Here is a 15,375-nt window from a genome sequence, read left to right on the forward strand (position 1 = left end):
GATTGCTTTGAAATTGTTCATCAAATTCGTGCAAATTGCCATGCTTGGGCTGGAAATTGTTTGTTTGATTTGAATTTTTGTGGACGAGGTGAATTTTCGGATATCTGTTTGTTTGGATTGATAGATGCCAAATTGAAGTATATCCCTTGTTTTTGGATTTGTCCCTAATCTGATTTGGAAAATTCGAAAAATAAAATCTTGCAGAATATCTTGCAGAATAAGATCACACTGGATTTTGTGGCAATCATATCTTGCAGAATATTGATTTTTAGGATGTTCAAATAACTCAAGATTCAATCGGATTTTTCTGGAGATATTGAATGCATCTTTAAAATTTGGGAAGTTATCTAATATACTTTGAAAATTTCAGAAGATAAGTTTTCCCATTTTAAAATATATCAATCCTACGTGGATAGGAGCTTATCTCCTTGAAAATTTCGAAATCTTTTAGGGATTTTCGAAAATTCAATAAATATTTGCACATCTTTAAATAAAACTGCCCATAATATATGCTCCCTTGTGCCCGACCCTTCGGAATATTAAATTGCAAGCCTTAACCATGATCTTGTGGGATGAGATGGCAATTTAGTATAAGATTTCGTATTCTGCCCTTTGGCGAGAAGGGATGATGACATCTTATACCATTATCTGCATATTAGCTCGAATCCTCGAGAATGTAGCGGATAAAACCTCGTTCTAGCCCGGATCTTCGGAAATGAGAAGATTTATCGGAAAATTTAGAAATTAAGGTATATTATGAGCATTTTTTGTTTAACTTTGTTCAAATTCAAGCTTAAAAGAAATTCGAAAAAACAAAAAAAAAATAAAAGGGAAAATGAAAAAAAAAAACATTCAATTCGCATCATCAATCAAGAAAAGGCATTTTCATGAAATCTGGTACCGAAAGGATGTTCATTAAAAATTAACATAATCAAGTCCCCGAACCCTAAATCTCTAGTTAGCAGAAAATAAAGTATTCTCCCATACTTTATTTAGGTATCTAATCTACCTACCAAAAAAGATTAGTGGCGGCTCCTACAAAAAAAAAAAAATCAAACCTAAGTTGTGAATTGGTAGGGCTTGGGAGAGTCCGTATTAGGTTAGTTAATTCATCTAATTAACCTAACAATCCATTAACCTAAATTAATTTTTAGGTCACGACAACTTGGCGACTCCGCTGGGAATCTAATTTTAATTCTTTTTAAAAATTAAAAGGTGAACCGAACTTCTCATGAATTTTCGAAAATTAACATTAATTTTCGGAGTTTTGTTTTAAGGCACCCGTAATTTTCAGAAAGTTAAAATTTTTGTGGACTTAAGCCGTTAATTTTCATGATCCGTGCCTTGATTGATTAAACGTGAATTTTCTCTTGATTCTTGAATTCATGGATTGTGTTTGTCCTTAACTTCCCTTAGGTGTTAAATGTTTTTGCAGGTTATGTAAATGTAATTTTCTAACTTTTGTTTTGCAGCGTCATTAGTTTAATTATTTTTGCAAATTTCATAATTGAGTGGATTAAATTTATTATGCATGATTCATGACTTTGCATTGGACCTAAAATGCTAGATGAACCTAGGATGGTGTCTAGGTAAGAATTTGCCTGGCCTCCGGATGGAGGAATGGACGACCTTACCTTCGACCCCGATTATGTTAAGATTCCCCGTTCAGGCCTGAATTTGCAGGCACGAGGGGTTTTTCTTAACATTCCCTAAGCTTAAAAGGGCGAAAACACGGCTTACATCTTTAAGTCAGGCTCGCTTTTGAAAGCTGTAAAAATCTTGCTAATAAAGCATGCACACGTCATTCTACTTGTCTTTAAACCCACCTTAGCATGTCTTTTTCCTATCCATCTTTTGAGTCTGTCCATGGCAAATTAGGTTTATCTTTTTATTCATTTGAGTCATGTCTTGTTTTCCTAGGCCTCATGTTATGAGGCCGTATCGGATTTTGAGTTTCATTATATTGTCATTCGACTTTTCAACACTGTTTTAGTCTGACCTGTAAGAGGTGTTCGAATTTTTACACCTGGTTCTGAATTGATTTAATCTCCGAGTCTCAAATGAATGATGTTCAAAGGATTCTGATCTATCACCTTGGAAAATTTTGTGGCGATCCGTTGCATTTCCTATTTAATATCGAATTAATGGTCGGGATGGAGCAGGCTGGAATTTCACGCGCTTTCAGACTCCATAACCATTTCGCAATTTACCCTCAATGAACGGCTCCCTCTGTTAAACCACCAAACATGAAAGTTGTAGGTTGATGTCTTGACTAATAGCCTGCAAAATTTTGGAATTAAATTCTCATTTTAAGGGACCCCTTCGTTCTTTTAACAGCAGGTGGACAAAACAGTTTTCTGAATGTAATTTTTTGCAAAGATGCATTAAACCGATTTGATCCATTCAGATCTAGCTCGATCGTCCAACATGAAAGTTTTTATCAGCCTCTTGGTAATAAGCTGGTAAATTTTCAAACCTTTTTGACCATTAGATGATTTTTCACGAATTTGTTTCCAAAACCCGACGAGGCTGGAATCTTCAGGTCAGGGTCATGGGTCAAGTGCTCATGTGTCTAGTATAGCCATGGATAAACTCGACGTCTCTCATGCATTATACTCATCATATGACCCTCCCTTGTAGGTAATTTACTACGGATACCCCACGTGCACCAATTGTTACTCGATCTAGAGCAAGAAAGATGGCTGATGATGCTGAAATCGCGACTGGTGTCGAAACGCAAGTAAAAATGCAGATCAAAGAAGAGATGAAGGATATGAAAGACCAGACGGCTATGTTGACTCAGATGATGACTAATTTCATGATGACTCAAAGACAAACCCCAGTGGCATCCATGATTCAACCCCTAGCAATTGTTGATCCTCAAGCGAGCATACAAAGTGATGGAGCATTGAATGGCATGCCACCTCTTGAAGATGTTTTACTTGGAGCTCAAGGTGACAATCCACCTCTTGCAGATGTTCCTCCATTTGGCATTCAAGGTGTTACTCAGCCTCCTGGAAATGTCGTTTTACCTGCGCCTCGGATCGGCACACCAACTATACCCAGTGTTGCAATCGGCATGTTAAATGATGAGAGTGCAAAACTTTTGGCAAAATTCGATCAACGATTGCGTGAAATAGAAGGAACGCATCATGTTTCCCCGATCAACCTGTCTATGTATGCGAAGGTTCAAGTCCCAAACAAATTCAAGTTGCCGGAATTTGAAAAGTATGACGACACGTCTAACCCGGTAGAACATGTCCAAATGTACCAGGCCCGGATGACGAAGTATGTCACCAATGATCTTCTTATGGTCCAAACTTTCCAGGCAAGTCCGAAAGGGCCAGCCATGAGATGGTACACCAACCATCATATCAACAGCATTGAGACTTGGGAAAAAACGGCTGCAACGTTCATCAAACATTTCGGATTTAACCTAGACATCACCATATCTAGGGAAGATCCGGAACAAGCTGAGATGAAGAAAGGAGAGACCGTTAAACAGCACGCGACTAGGTGGAGGAATTTGGCAGCCTAGCTTATGCCGGAGCCGTCGGAATGGGAATTGATGAAGTTATTTGTGTCTACGCTTCCACAAAACATGCGCTCTCATAAACTAGGTGCATCTGCTTAGTCGTTTAGCCAGCTGATCTCGATGGCTGAAGAAGTAGAGAGCGGATTAAAGAAAGGTTGGTATGGCGATTTCGGTTCTTCGGGGAAGCGATTCTTCAGAAGCGGCCGCCGAGGTGAATGTGACCTATGCCCAAAAGGTTCCCGTTCAAACCCCTAAAGCAACAATGGTGACCCAACAAACAATTAACTATAGCCACCAGAACCAATGTCAGCAATTCCGCCCCAAGCGTCAATTTACACCTCTCCCGGGAACTCCTTCGCAGGTCTTGGCTATCTTGCGAAAGAAGAACTTGCTAACTTCGGATCCTCAATGACCCAATTATGCCTCATTCCCTAAATATGATCCGACTAAGAAATGTGATTATCATTCGGGTGAACCGGGTCATTCAACCGATGATTGTATGGTGCTTAAGAATCGAATTCAAGATTTGCTCGAAACAGGGGCATTTGCATTCCGGTCAGCCGGCCAACCTAATGTGCAGAGTAACCCGTTGCCAAATCATGTGAGCAATTGAAGGATCTTTTGAGGAAGTGGGCGTAGACCCAAATTAGTATCATTTTTATTTTTATGCAATCCCCTGCGTGGGTATTTCTTGCATTCTAAGTGTCTAGGTTGCATTTTCATTTCCTAGGTTGATTAGAGTCAAAATTCCTCACTGTTGAGGAATTGTTTGCATTTTGAGTTCAATAAGATGTAATTGAATTGATTCATGATCAATAAAATTACAGAAGTTTTCATTATTTTGGAATCTTGTTGAGGCATACCAAACTAACCCAATGACGATAACCAATGATAGAACAATCTATTATCAATGGTAAGTACTGAGGGTTGGGCTTCTCAAGAATTATTATCCCGAGGTTTTCGAAAGCAAAAGGTTTTTCAAGAAAAATCTTCTTAAAATGGCTTACATGATGTTTAACCCTGCTTGTTCTATTGATCCATCGACTACATGTTTGAGAACCGGTTCATGGGCAAGATACATCTAACGCGAGCTGGGGCACTACAACTTTCAAGGGATCAAGTGTGGAAAAAGTAGCTTGCCAAAGCTCATAATTCAGTCCCCGGTACCGGCCATGTTGGGGCAATCTCACATTTTAGTAAAAGTTATACCCATCTTGATTGAAAGTGGAGCGAACAGACTTCAACTTGAAAGAGGGAGTATGTTTCTCTATCTCACATTACTTTCAAGGTAACACTTACTTTCTTACAGGAGCATATGACCAATTTGATGGTAATCGTCGTGACACAAGTCGGAGCATCTCTCGACTCATTCATGCATGCTTTTCTTGCTCTGGGGCAAAGATAGGAATGAGCCAATCCTCAACGCGAGGAGTAGATTTCTTGACTTGGTTGATCTATTCACATGTTCTGGGGCAACGTAGATTTTCTCGTTCTCGATAATTTTCTCGCATTCTTGCACGGTAATTTTTTTAGCAAAAGGCATGAGATTTTCATGAAATGTGGCTAATGCTTGAAATTGCCGTATTCATGTCTTGCATGGTTTACGCGTGATTGTTCCTTATGTTTAATTTACCAACTTCGATTAGGGAGTATAAATATATATGATGCGTCGAATGTATAGAATGGGGCATGACAGAATGATGAAAGGCAATCCATTTCCGTATATGTCCCACATTTTAACCCCCAGTGAGTGGAGCGGGAGTTAGGTTCCGCATTCACAAGGCAAAGGGTTTTCTCGCGAAAGGTACAATAGCCGAAATGACAGAGGCATTCATTTCCTCTATCCAAATACTATATGTTGCCCTTTGCTTAACCCCTTCGAACGGTGGTTTCGGTTCAAACCCCCCGCCAAGAATATCCCCACATTGAGGCAATTTCAGAAATGCAAAGAATGAGTGGAATTTTCTTGCTTTCACTTGTATCAATCTATTGAGTGTATTTGTTGCATGCGAATTCTATGTTAGCTCAAGGGCCTTAGACATGACGAAGAGCATTTCATTTCTACATCATATACATTTATCCCTTGCTTAACCCAATTTGAGCGACAAATTCGTTTCTTGAAACCTAATTGGTGATCATCCCGAAAGGAAATCATTTTAGACCATCTGACAGACGAGCCAAGTGCCTTGGGGCAAGCTGAAACTTGGAAGATTTGACAGCATAATATGCAAAAGATTTAGATGAGACTTTTTTTTTCTCTTAACAAAAGAGCTTAACAAGAAAGATGGGAGTAGGTAGTAAAAAAAGCAAAGCTCGCCATGCCAAAAAAAAAAAAAAAAAGGCGAGCAAGAGAGAGAAAAAACAAGAAAAAAATTCCGAAATTCAAGCATTTAAAAAAAAAGAGGGAAAGAAGCAGTCTAAAGAGCGAAAGGGCCCACTCCCATCGGGAATAAGAAAAAGTGCTCTCTCAAAAGAAATCTCCAGAAGGAAGGGAGATCCCACCTGAATTGGTTCATAAAATGTTCCTCAAAGAAAGACAATTTCTGAAGTACATTAATGAAGATTACCGATGGCACTCTTGTTGAAGTATCGAGGATGGATGATCACCAATCTTATCATCATATACTCCTTTGTTCTGAATAGGCCTTTCATTTCCAAGCCTACCTTGAACCTACATTACAACCCTTACCAAAAGTCTCTTCGGATTAGGGCACTAGGGTTAACGTAGGATTTCAAATGCTCATGAATATCGCTTGAAGAAGTGTGGGCAAGATCATTTTTATCTCATTTCGCAGGGTTCTTGGCTTGTAAACCCGGAGTAGATAATGAAGAATTTCATTTCATAAGCTTTAACTCGACTGGAGTCCCCTTTGATTAAACCTTTGACCTAGCCCTCATTACGGTCCTAATCAAGACCTCAAGATCGGCTTCATCGTACCAATTGCGAGATCATTTGGATTCTTGTTGAATGTGGTGATGGTAAGATTGAGTGATTTCTTTTAAATCCTGCAATCGGGATAAATATCTTTTCTCGAGAGTGAGAGAAATCCCTTTCAGACTGAAGTTCCTATTCATATTACATTTGGGGTATTCATGATGTGATAACCTTCCCGAACAAATTTGGTAATGCAAACTTGACAGAATAGTTATGCATAAACCACATTGTGAACAATTATGGCATGTGAGCAAAATGCATATTTGTTTTTTTTAATCATGCTTGACAAGAACTAGAGAAATTGATGATCGACAGAGAGTTGTACATGATCTTATTGTTGAATTTTGTCATGTATGCTTGCATGTGTTACCTCCGACATTATTTGATAGGTAACACATTTTTTACGTTCGAATTTCTTTTTCGAGTCTCAAAGTTCATCCAAGGATTGTTCAATGAACAAAGCCATGCTAGCAACTACCCATAAGATAATCCTTCAAATTCTCAGATAAGTATGTCCTTAACTTAACCGATATTTCCATTCCTATACTTGAATCGGGTATGTTTCTTTATCATTGCTTGACACTTGAATTGAGCATGACAATCCCGACATTTGGGCATGGTGGCACAATGCGTTGTTGAAGTTCACGAGGGTGATTTCCCAATAGCCAACTTGTTTGTCCCTAGTTGAAGTCCACGAGGGTGACTTCCTAGTTTATCGTCTCATGTTGAGACCCACGATGGTGATCTCTTGAGAGACAATTTCATGGTTGGAGTCCATGAGGGTGACTTCCTAATTTATCATCTCATGTTGAGATCCACGAGGGTGATCTCTTGAGAGACAATTTACTGAATCATGGTGATGGTCCACGAGGGTGACTTCCCACGATAATAGTTCATTAACTCATAGTCGAAGTCCACGAGGGCGACTTCCTAAGAGACAATTTACCGACTCATAGTTGAAGTCCACGAGGGTGACTTCCCAAGAGACAACTTACCTACTCACAGTTGAAGTTCACGAGGGCGACTTCCTAAGAGACAATTTATCGACTCATGGTCGAAGTCCACGAGGGTGACTTCCCAAGAGACAACCTATCGACTCACGGTTGATAGTGCACGAGGGCCACTTCCCGAGAGACAAAAATAGTCAGCTTGAACCATAATTCAAGCATATTTCTTCACAACACATATCTTGCGTTGTCTCGCGTCAGAAGGAAACTTACGGTAATAGATGGGCTTAGTACCTTAGTATTCGGCATTTACTTGGACATCTGGAAATTAAGGGAATCATTGGCATATGAGGTATTTGTTAAAACATGTATTTTCGTATGCGATCCATGTGCAAGTTTTTCTAACACAGAAAAAAGGGAAATCTTTGACACATGTTATTTATAGCATTGCATTTCATGCATCGTTTCACCCGCATCAGAAAATGAGATTCAGTCCCACCAAAAATTACTATCGCTCGCATTAGTAAAATTTAGGTTGCAAACTTTGATCTTTGAGCGAAACCTCTACGAGCTTCCACTCAAAGAGGGGCAGCTGTTGACACCTAAATTTTGATTTTTAGAAAATCATTCATATAAGCATAAAATGAGAGTTATTCATAATTCTCACAAAAAATAAATTTTCATGCATTGCATATTTAATTTTCGTCGGTCAAGTGTACGTCATGTCAGCTAGGGCCAGAGATGAGTCAATTGAGCATGATTCCAACGGACGACCGAGTTAAAATCGACTCAAAAGTCACTATAGAGGGTACATAATTTTTTACTATAATTTTGGACTCAAAACAGCCCGTTTGAGCTCTTAAAATTGCAAAAAGGCCTTAATTAATTACCCATTTTATTAGTTAAGGTCCAAGTGAGTCCGTAATCACAAAACGAGCCCATAAAACATTGAAAAGTAGCCCATTTCGCCCTCCTCATTCATTTGGCCGAAAATTGTAAGAGTCTAAGTCCAATAGGACTCCTCAAGATCAGAATTTTCGATCTAACGATCGATATCTAATTGGAGCTTTTGATCTAACGGTTTAAATAAACCCTACAACTCAAAGCCCTAGTTTTCTCTATAAGTACATCTTTATGCCTAGGGTTATGGGGGTCGGCAAAATTTTTCTGCTCACACATCTTATTCACGTAAAATAGAGAGCTAGAGAGATCCACCGAGGTCATCTATCTAAGTCCCGAAAATTGCCAACACGCCGCCCGTATTCCAATCCATTGTGGAGGTGTTGCCCAACCTGCTTCTCATCACGAATCGGCTCAATTTTTGTCCGACGAATCAAGGTAACTCTCGCGCACTTTTAGGGTTGAAATAAGCATGTTTTCTAGGTGATTTGTTTGCTGTTTTAATGCTGTTTTTGTTACCATGGCATGCTGTTTGGTCTGAAAACATTCGCTTTCGTATGCTCTATGATAACAAATTCATGCAAAATTTGCGGGAGCTAAAAGGCGAGTCTTTGATTGTTTTTGGCTGCTGTTCTACACATGATTTGTGCTATTTTTGATGTTGTTTCCATGTGCATGCTTGATCCAAGACAAAAAAAAAAAAAAAACACGCCTGCTTTCGTTGTTTTCATGATCACTAATTTGTCACGTTTTTGATAGAATTGAAACTGCTGGTTTATGTCGTTGTCATGCATTGTTTGCACGTTTTTTTAGTGGTTTTGCGTGTTCCATGTCCTCCAGACGGAGCTCAAACGTTTTGTTATGTTATTATGCATAGATTCAGTCGGATTGCTTTGAAATTGTTCATCAAATTCGTGCAAATTGCCATGTTTGGGCTGGAAATTGTTTGTTTGATTTGAATTTTTGTGGACGAGGTGAATTTTCGGATATATGTTTGTTTGGATTGATAGATGCCAAATTGAAGTATATCCCTTGTTTTCGGATTTGTCTCTAATCTGATTTGGAAAATTCGAAAAATAAAATCTTGTAGAATAAGATTACACTGGATTTTGTGGCAATCATATCTTGCAGAATATTGATTTTTAGGATGTTCAGATAACTCAAGATTCAATCGGATTTTTCTGGAGATATTGAATGCATCTTTAAAATTTGGGAAGTTATCTAATATACTTTGAAAATTTCAGAAGATAAGTTTTCCCATTTTAAAATATATCAATCCTACGTGGATAGGAGCTTATCTCCTTGAAAATTTCGAAATCTTTTAGGGATTTTCGAAAATTCAATAAATATTTGCACATCTTTAAATAAAACTGTCCATAATATATGCTCCCTTGTGCTCGACCCTTTGGAATATTAAATTGCAAGCCTTAACCATGATCTTATGGGATGGGATGGCAATTTAGTATAAGATTTCGTATTCTGCTCTTTGGCGAGAAGGGATGATGACATCTTATACCATTATCTGCATATTAGCTCGAATCCTCAAGAATATAGCGGATAAAATCTCGCTCTAGCCCGGATCTTCGGGAATGAGAAGATTTATCGGAAAATTTAGAAATTAAGGTATATTATGAGCATTTTTGTTTAACTTTGTTCAAATTCAAGCTTAAAAGAAATTTGAAAAAACAAAAAAAAAATAAAAGGGAAAATGAAAAAAAAAAAATTTCAATTCGCATCATCAATCAAGAAAAGGCATTTTCATGAAATCTGGTACCGAAAGGGTGTTAATTAAAAATTAACATAATCAAGTCCCCGAACCCTAAATCTCTAGTTAGCAGAAAATAAAGTATTCTCCCGTACTTTATTTAGGTATCTAATCTACCTACCAAAAAAGATTAGTGGCGGCTCGTACAAAAAAAAAAAATCAAACCTAAGTTGTGAATTGGTAGGGCTTGGGAGAGTCCGTATTAGGTTAGTTAATTCATCTAATTAACCTAATAATCCATTAACCTAAATTAATTTTTAGGTCGCGACAGAGAGCAAATGACGACTGCTATGAAAACATACCATAAAATGTGATAACATCCAATTTAACTTAAGAGAATGATTTCCCAAAGTTTTAACTTATATTAGATGTTATTTATGACGTAAAAATATATGTTTGACGATAGAAAAATGAGAATTATTTACATGAACAAAACTAAAGCAAAGTATGAACAAAGATAAACAAAAATACCCATAATATACCTTTAATTCCAATTTTTTCGATTAATTCACTCATTCTCAAAGATCAAGGCTAGAGTTGAATTTATTTGCTTCATACTCTTAGATTCAAGTCAGTATGTGAATAAAGGTATAGAATAATATCATCCCTTAATACAAATGGCAGATTACGAAATTTTATACAAATTATAAATCCCATTCCGTAAGATCATGGCTAAGGAAATATAATTTATTTTTCGAAGGGTCTAGACACAAGGGAGCATATATTATGGCATGTTTGTTTATAAATGCACAAACTATATAATATAAAAAAATTAAAATAAAACATGACCAAAGAAAAGTGAGGACAAAACAATTCAGCTTGAATTTTTGAAAAAATTGGTGGGTTAGCCAAAAATATGAAGTGGAGTCCACCTTTCCTCATCCAAAATTCAATTTAATTTGAGAAGATTATCTTTAAGGATTTGCAAATTATTTCAAATAATTCTCAACAAATGGGATATTATCCGGTTTGAACCAATTCTCACCCATAACATGAATATCCACAAAAGATAAGGCAATTTAACCACCAGATAAATCATCCAACCTATTCACATGTTCGAGATAAACATTCAAAGCAAAGGATTATCCACAACAATTCTGATTCTATCCAATTCAAAATATTCTCAAAGATTAGATAAAGAACTTCATTGAGATAACATTAAATGACCAAACGGATGGGACAAATCAACCAATCATTAGTTAAAATTTGAATCAAGGCTCATCCACTAGTACATTCACATGCAACTTCGGCCAAGATAGAACATGAGATAATTATAACAATGAGCGAAACTCATCCCAAATATGCAATTTGGCCAAAGGGATGAGAATGCCAAAAAATTCAGCCTTAATTAAAAAATTCTGATTTTTGCTCAATTCAATTCGATCTTAAGAAAAAATTGGTGAATAATTTTCACTCAAGAAAAGACATGGTTCCAATTGAGTTTAATCAATTCTCAGAAATATACAAGAATTCAACCAATTCAATAAACGAATTAAATTTGCAAAAATCAGTCCTTTTATGCAGCAATTTCGGTTCTAGCGTAGAATTAATAGAAAAATGATCGGCTTTCAACTTTGATCACAAGTCCGCATACATTAATCAAATGTATATGAATATATATATGCATGTTGCCAATCAAACAAGCATAAATTAGCAATCAAGGATTGAGAAAATTTACCTTATCTAAGACAGATTTCCAGCACACGTGTAAGCTGCGAATCACGCCCAAAACAGCCATTTTTTTAGCTCAATACGCTAGAAACTAAACCCAAACGATCTAGCACAAGTAACAAAAGGGTTAGACCGTCAAATAACGACAAATTAGAGGCTGATCGAGCTTAATATGCTGCTGAACAGTAGCTCAAATCACAGCCAGACAGAGGGGAACCAACTCAGATGAACGGCGGTTGGCAACGGTGATCAGCGGAGCTAGCTGGGATGGAATGCCGGGCCTGTGATGGATGGATGTTGGCTGAACAGTCAGGTAGAGCAACTATGGAGATGCCGGAGTGGTGGTGTTGCACACAGGTTGAGGGTCTTGGCCAAGGGGCTCGGTTTGAGCTTAAGTCGAGGAGGATTGTCTTGACCAGTTGGGGAGATGATCAAACTCTTTAAACTTTCCGAAGCTCTCTATTCTTGCTCTTGAAATTGCCAAAATTTGTGCGTGAACCGAATGGAAATGCCTTAGTGCATAGGTTGTATATATAGAGTTCAATCTACTAATCCTAGCAGGAGTAGGATTAGTTGTGAGCCATAGCATTAGCTATCCTAGCTAGAGTAGGATTAGATGTGAGCCCTCAGATCTTAGGTTTCCACAACTCTAACAAGGGTAAGACTCCCAAATTAATAAAAATCTGGATTTATTCAAATTTGGAAGTGACCTATCCCCCTAGGACTCTAGAAATTTCGGCCAACTAAGAGTGAGAGTGATCATGGCCAAAAATTTCATGTTCTTGCGAGCTTATGGTACAATCTCAGATTTAACAAGATAATGCAGAATTACCAACTTTGACAAAAAAATCTAGAAATAATAATAAATAGAACACAAAAATTCCGATAAAATTCAACCAATTAGAAGACAGTCTCTGCAACATTTTTTGTGATTTGGACTTTTCAAAAAGACATCGTTTTCTTAGTCAACCAAAAATCATAAAATCAGTTAATCATTGGAATCAGATTTACTGAGATGAAACTTGCCAAAGAAATAATGAAATGACACTCAAATCTAGTTCAATTTTAGCGATCTTTATGTCAATTTAAAGCTTAGGATGTCACTAACAATGTTCATGAAGAACACTTTTCGAGGAAAGGCCTTTATGACACTTAGATCTTTAAGTTGCTTTGTGCCGAGACGTCATTCTGATCAGAAGTCTGATTATGAATCATCATCTACAATGAGCTATGATCTAGCTATGTAAATGATATCCAACAAATCCCCAAAAAAATATGATGAACATAAAAGTTTCGTGAAAACTTCCATGGAGAAAGGTTTTTATTTAGTGTACACATGATGAAGCATTCTACCAATTTTTTACTTGAATTGAAATCACTTCCCAAGTTTGTCTTCCACCACCTGTTCAATTCAAGCTCAAATCCTCTGCCATCGGACCGAACTAAAATTGAAAATGTAATGCATGCTAAACTGAGCTAAATATGCTATGCGTGAAAACTAATTAGTTATTTTTTGGTGAGAACTAAAACTGATCCTTATTTTTACGTAAAATGCATGATCAAAGAAAAATCAAAATATAGGTGTCAACAAAGACTTTGTTCCCATTAACTGTGAAATAGATGGAATTCTACCTGCTGTAAATATTTGATCATTATTTCTATATAGATCTTTCATAACAATCTATACATACATAAAATTACTTTTAAACACTTATTGCCAAAATATGCATATATAATTTCTTTTTCTATGACCCGGATGTAGGAATTTGTTCACCAACTTAAAAATACAACTTTAATATAATATAGATAATTCAAAATTGAATCTGTATATGAAAAAAAATTATTTTAAAATGTTAATTACCCAAATATGGGAAACCATTCAAATGACTTTTTAAATGATAAAATTTACTTATGCATCTGTCTGATGAGGGTAGTTTGATGTATGTCATGGTTTATACAAGATTGGATATTGCTCATGCAGTTGGTGTTGTGAGGAGGTTTCTCTCAAATCCAGGTAAAGAGCATTGGAGCACTGTGAAATAGATTTTGAGGCATCTTAGAGGCACTTTCGGGTTCCGCTTGTGTTATGGAAATGGAAAACCTAAGTTGAGTGGATATTCGGATTCCGATTATGCCGGTGATAGTGATTCTCGAAAGTCAACATCGGGTTATCTGATGACTGTTGTATGGGGAGTAGTTTCATGGCAATAAAAGATTGCAAAAAAGTGTTTGCTTTGTCTACAACTGAAGCGGAGTATATCGCTATCACTAAAAGAGATAAGGAACTCTTGTGAATGCAGAAATTTCTACAAGAGTTGGGCTTGAAGGAAGGGAAGTTTGCTCCATATTGTGATAGCGTGAGTGCTATCATCTTAGCAAAAATCCAATTTTACATTCAAGATCGAAGCATATTGATGTGAAGTATCATTGGGTCTAAGAGAAATTAGAAGAGAAGCCTTTTCTACTTGAGAAAGTTCACATCGACGATAATGGATCTGACATGATGACCAAAGCCTTACTTATGATGAAACTTGATTCCTGTAGAAACAATGCGTGCATGATTGAACTCCCCACATGAGGCAGAGGGGGAGATTTGTTGGTGGGACTGCCTATTTGGGGTCCATCCATTAATGGAAGAAAACAAGAAAACAAAGAAAGAAACAAGCAAAAAGAAGAAGGGAAAGTCAAAACAGAAGAAAAAGAGAAAAAAGACAATAAGAGAGAAAAGAAAAACAAAAAGAAAGAGCGCGTTGCTTATTTTGTCCGAAAGTGCGCCCAGAAGAGAGAGCAAAAGAAAAAGGGGAAGAGAGAGGTAAGTCTCGGCCAAACCGAGAGAGAAAAAGAAAGAAAACAAAGCAGCGCGGCTTTGCAGTCCCGATTCAAAGGCCAAACGTTCATGGAATTGGCTCAAATTTTAGTACGTTGTTCCTGAGACCGAGGGCTACGAGTTGATCGATTTCGTTTGTTAAGATCTTTTTCGATTTCTCCAATTGAGGTTAGGGTTTCTTGCCCAAATTTGTATTGTGAAACGCTCTTATATTGTTGAGCCTCTAGTGTATAACTAGAGAGAAACCCTTTGTGTATCCTACTATTTTTGGTGATTAGCGAAGTTTTAGGCCGTCCATGATGTATCTCGTTTTGGATTTTTCATGTAAAATCTTGGTGTGTTGTCTCCTCACATTCCGGTACCGTATTCACTTGTTCTTGATGTTATATTGCTGGATATATTATTGGTTGTTGCAGGGTTAAGTCAGTTAGATTTGGGAGAGATATTGATCCTAGATTGTTTTAGTTTATGGCGAAGTGATATCTGTTTTTCCCCCCAACAAAGTACTATCAGAGCTGACGTTGAGATTCTAGTGTTAAATGGAAGATATGAGTAGGTGTCCGATGGTCTTGGGCCTCCATCATCTCATTCCAAAAGCTAGCTCAAAGGATGAGTGGTCTGGGACCTCTCTAATTCCAAAAGTTAGCTCAAAGGATGGGTGATCTTGAGCCTTTCTTATCTCAAAAGCTATGCTTCTTTCACAACTGATGTGGAACAGCTCCAACAATCTTTCCCTCACACTTCAGGCCCCGAGTCGGAGCTGCAACAACCCCTATCTTATGGGTCGAAGCCACA

General features: G+C 37.4%; 1 protein-coding gene across 1 annotated transcript; it reads left to right on the forward strand.

The window, feature by feature from the left end:
• The first annotated feature begins 2,698 nt into the window (after positions 1 to 2,698).
• LOC115732362 lies at positions 2,699 to 3,538 on the forward strand. The gene has a single exon (XM_030662997.2). The coding sequence runs from the start codon at positions 2,699 to 2,701 to the stop codon at positions 3,536 to 3,538; it is 840 nt and encodes a 279-aa protein (XP_030518857.2).
• The last annotated feature ends 11,837 nt before the right edge of the window (positions 3,539 to 15,375 follow it).

This window comes from Rhodamnia argentea, chromosome 4, assembly GCF_020921035.1.
Source record: "Rhodamnia argentea isolate NSW1041297 chromosome 4, ASM2092103v1, whole genome shotgun sequence".
NCBI lineage: Eukaryota > Viridiplantae > Streptophyta > Magnoliopsida > Myrtales > Myrtaceae > Rhodamnia > Rhodamnia argentea.

Excerpts from the sequence above, each read along its gene's own strand:
- LOC115732362 (XM_030662997.2), top strand. The coding sequence starts at position 2,699 with ATGGCTGATGATGCTGAAATCGCGACTGGTGTCGAAACGCAAGTAAAA.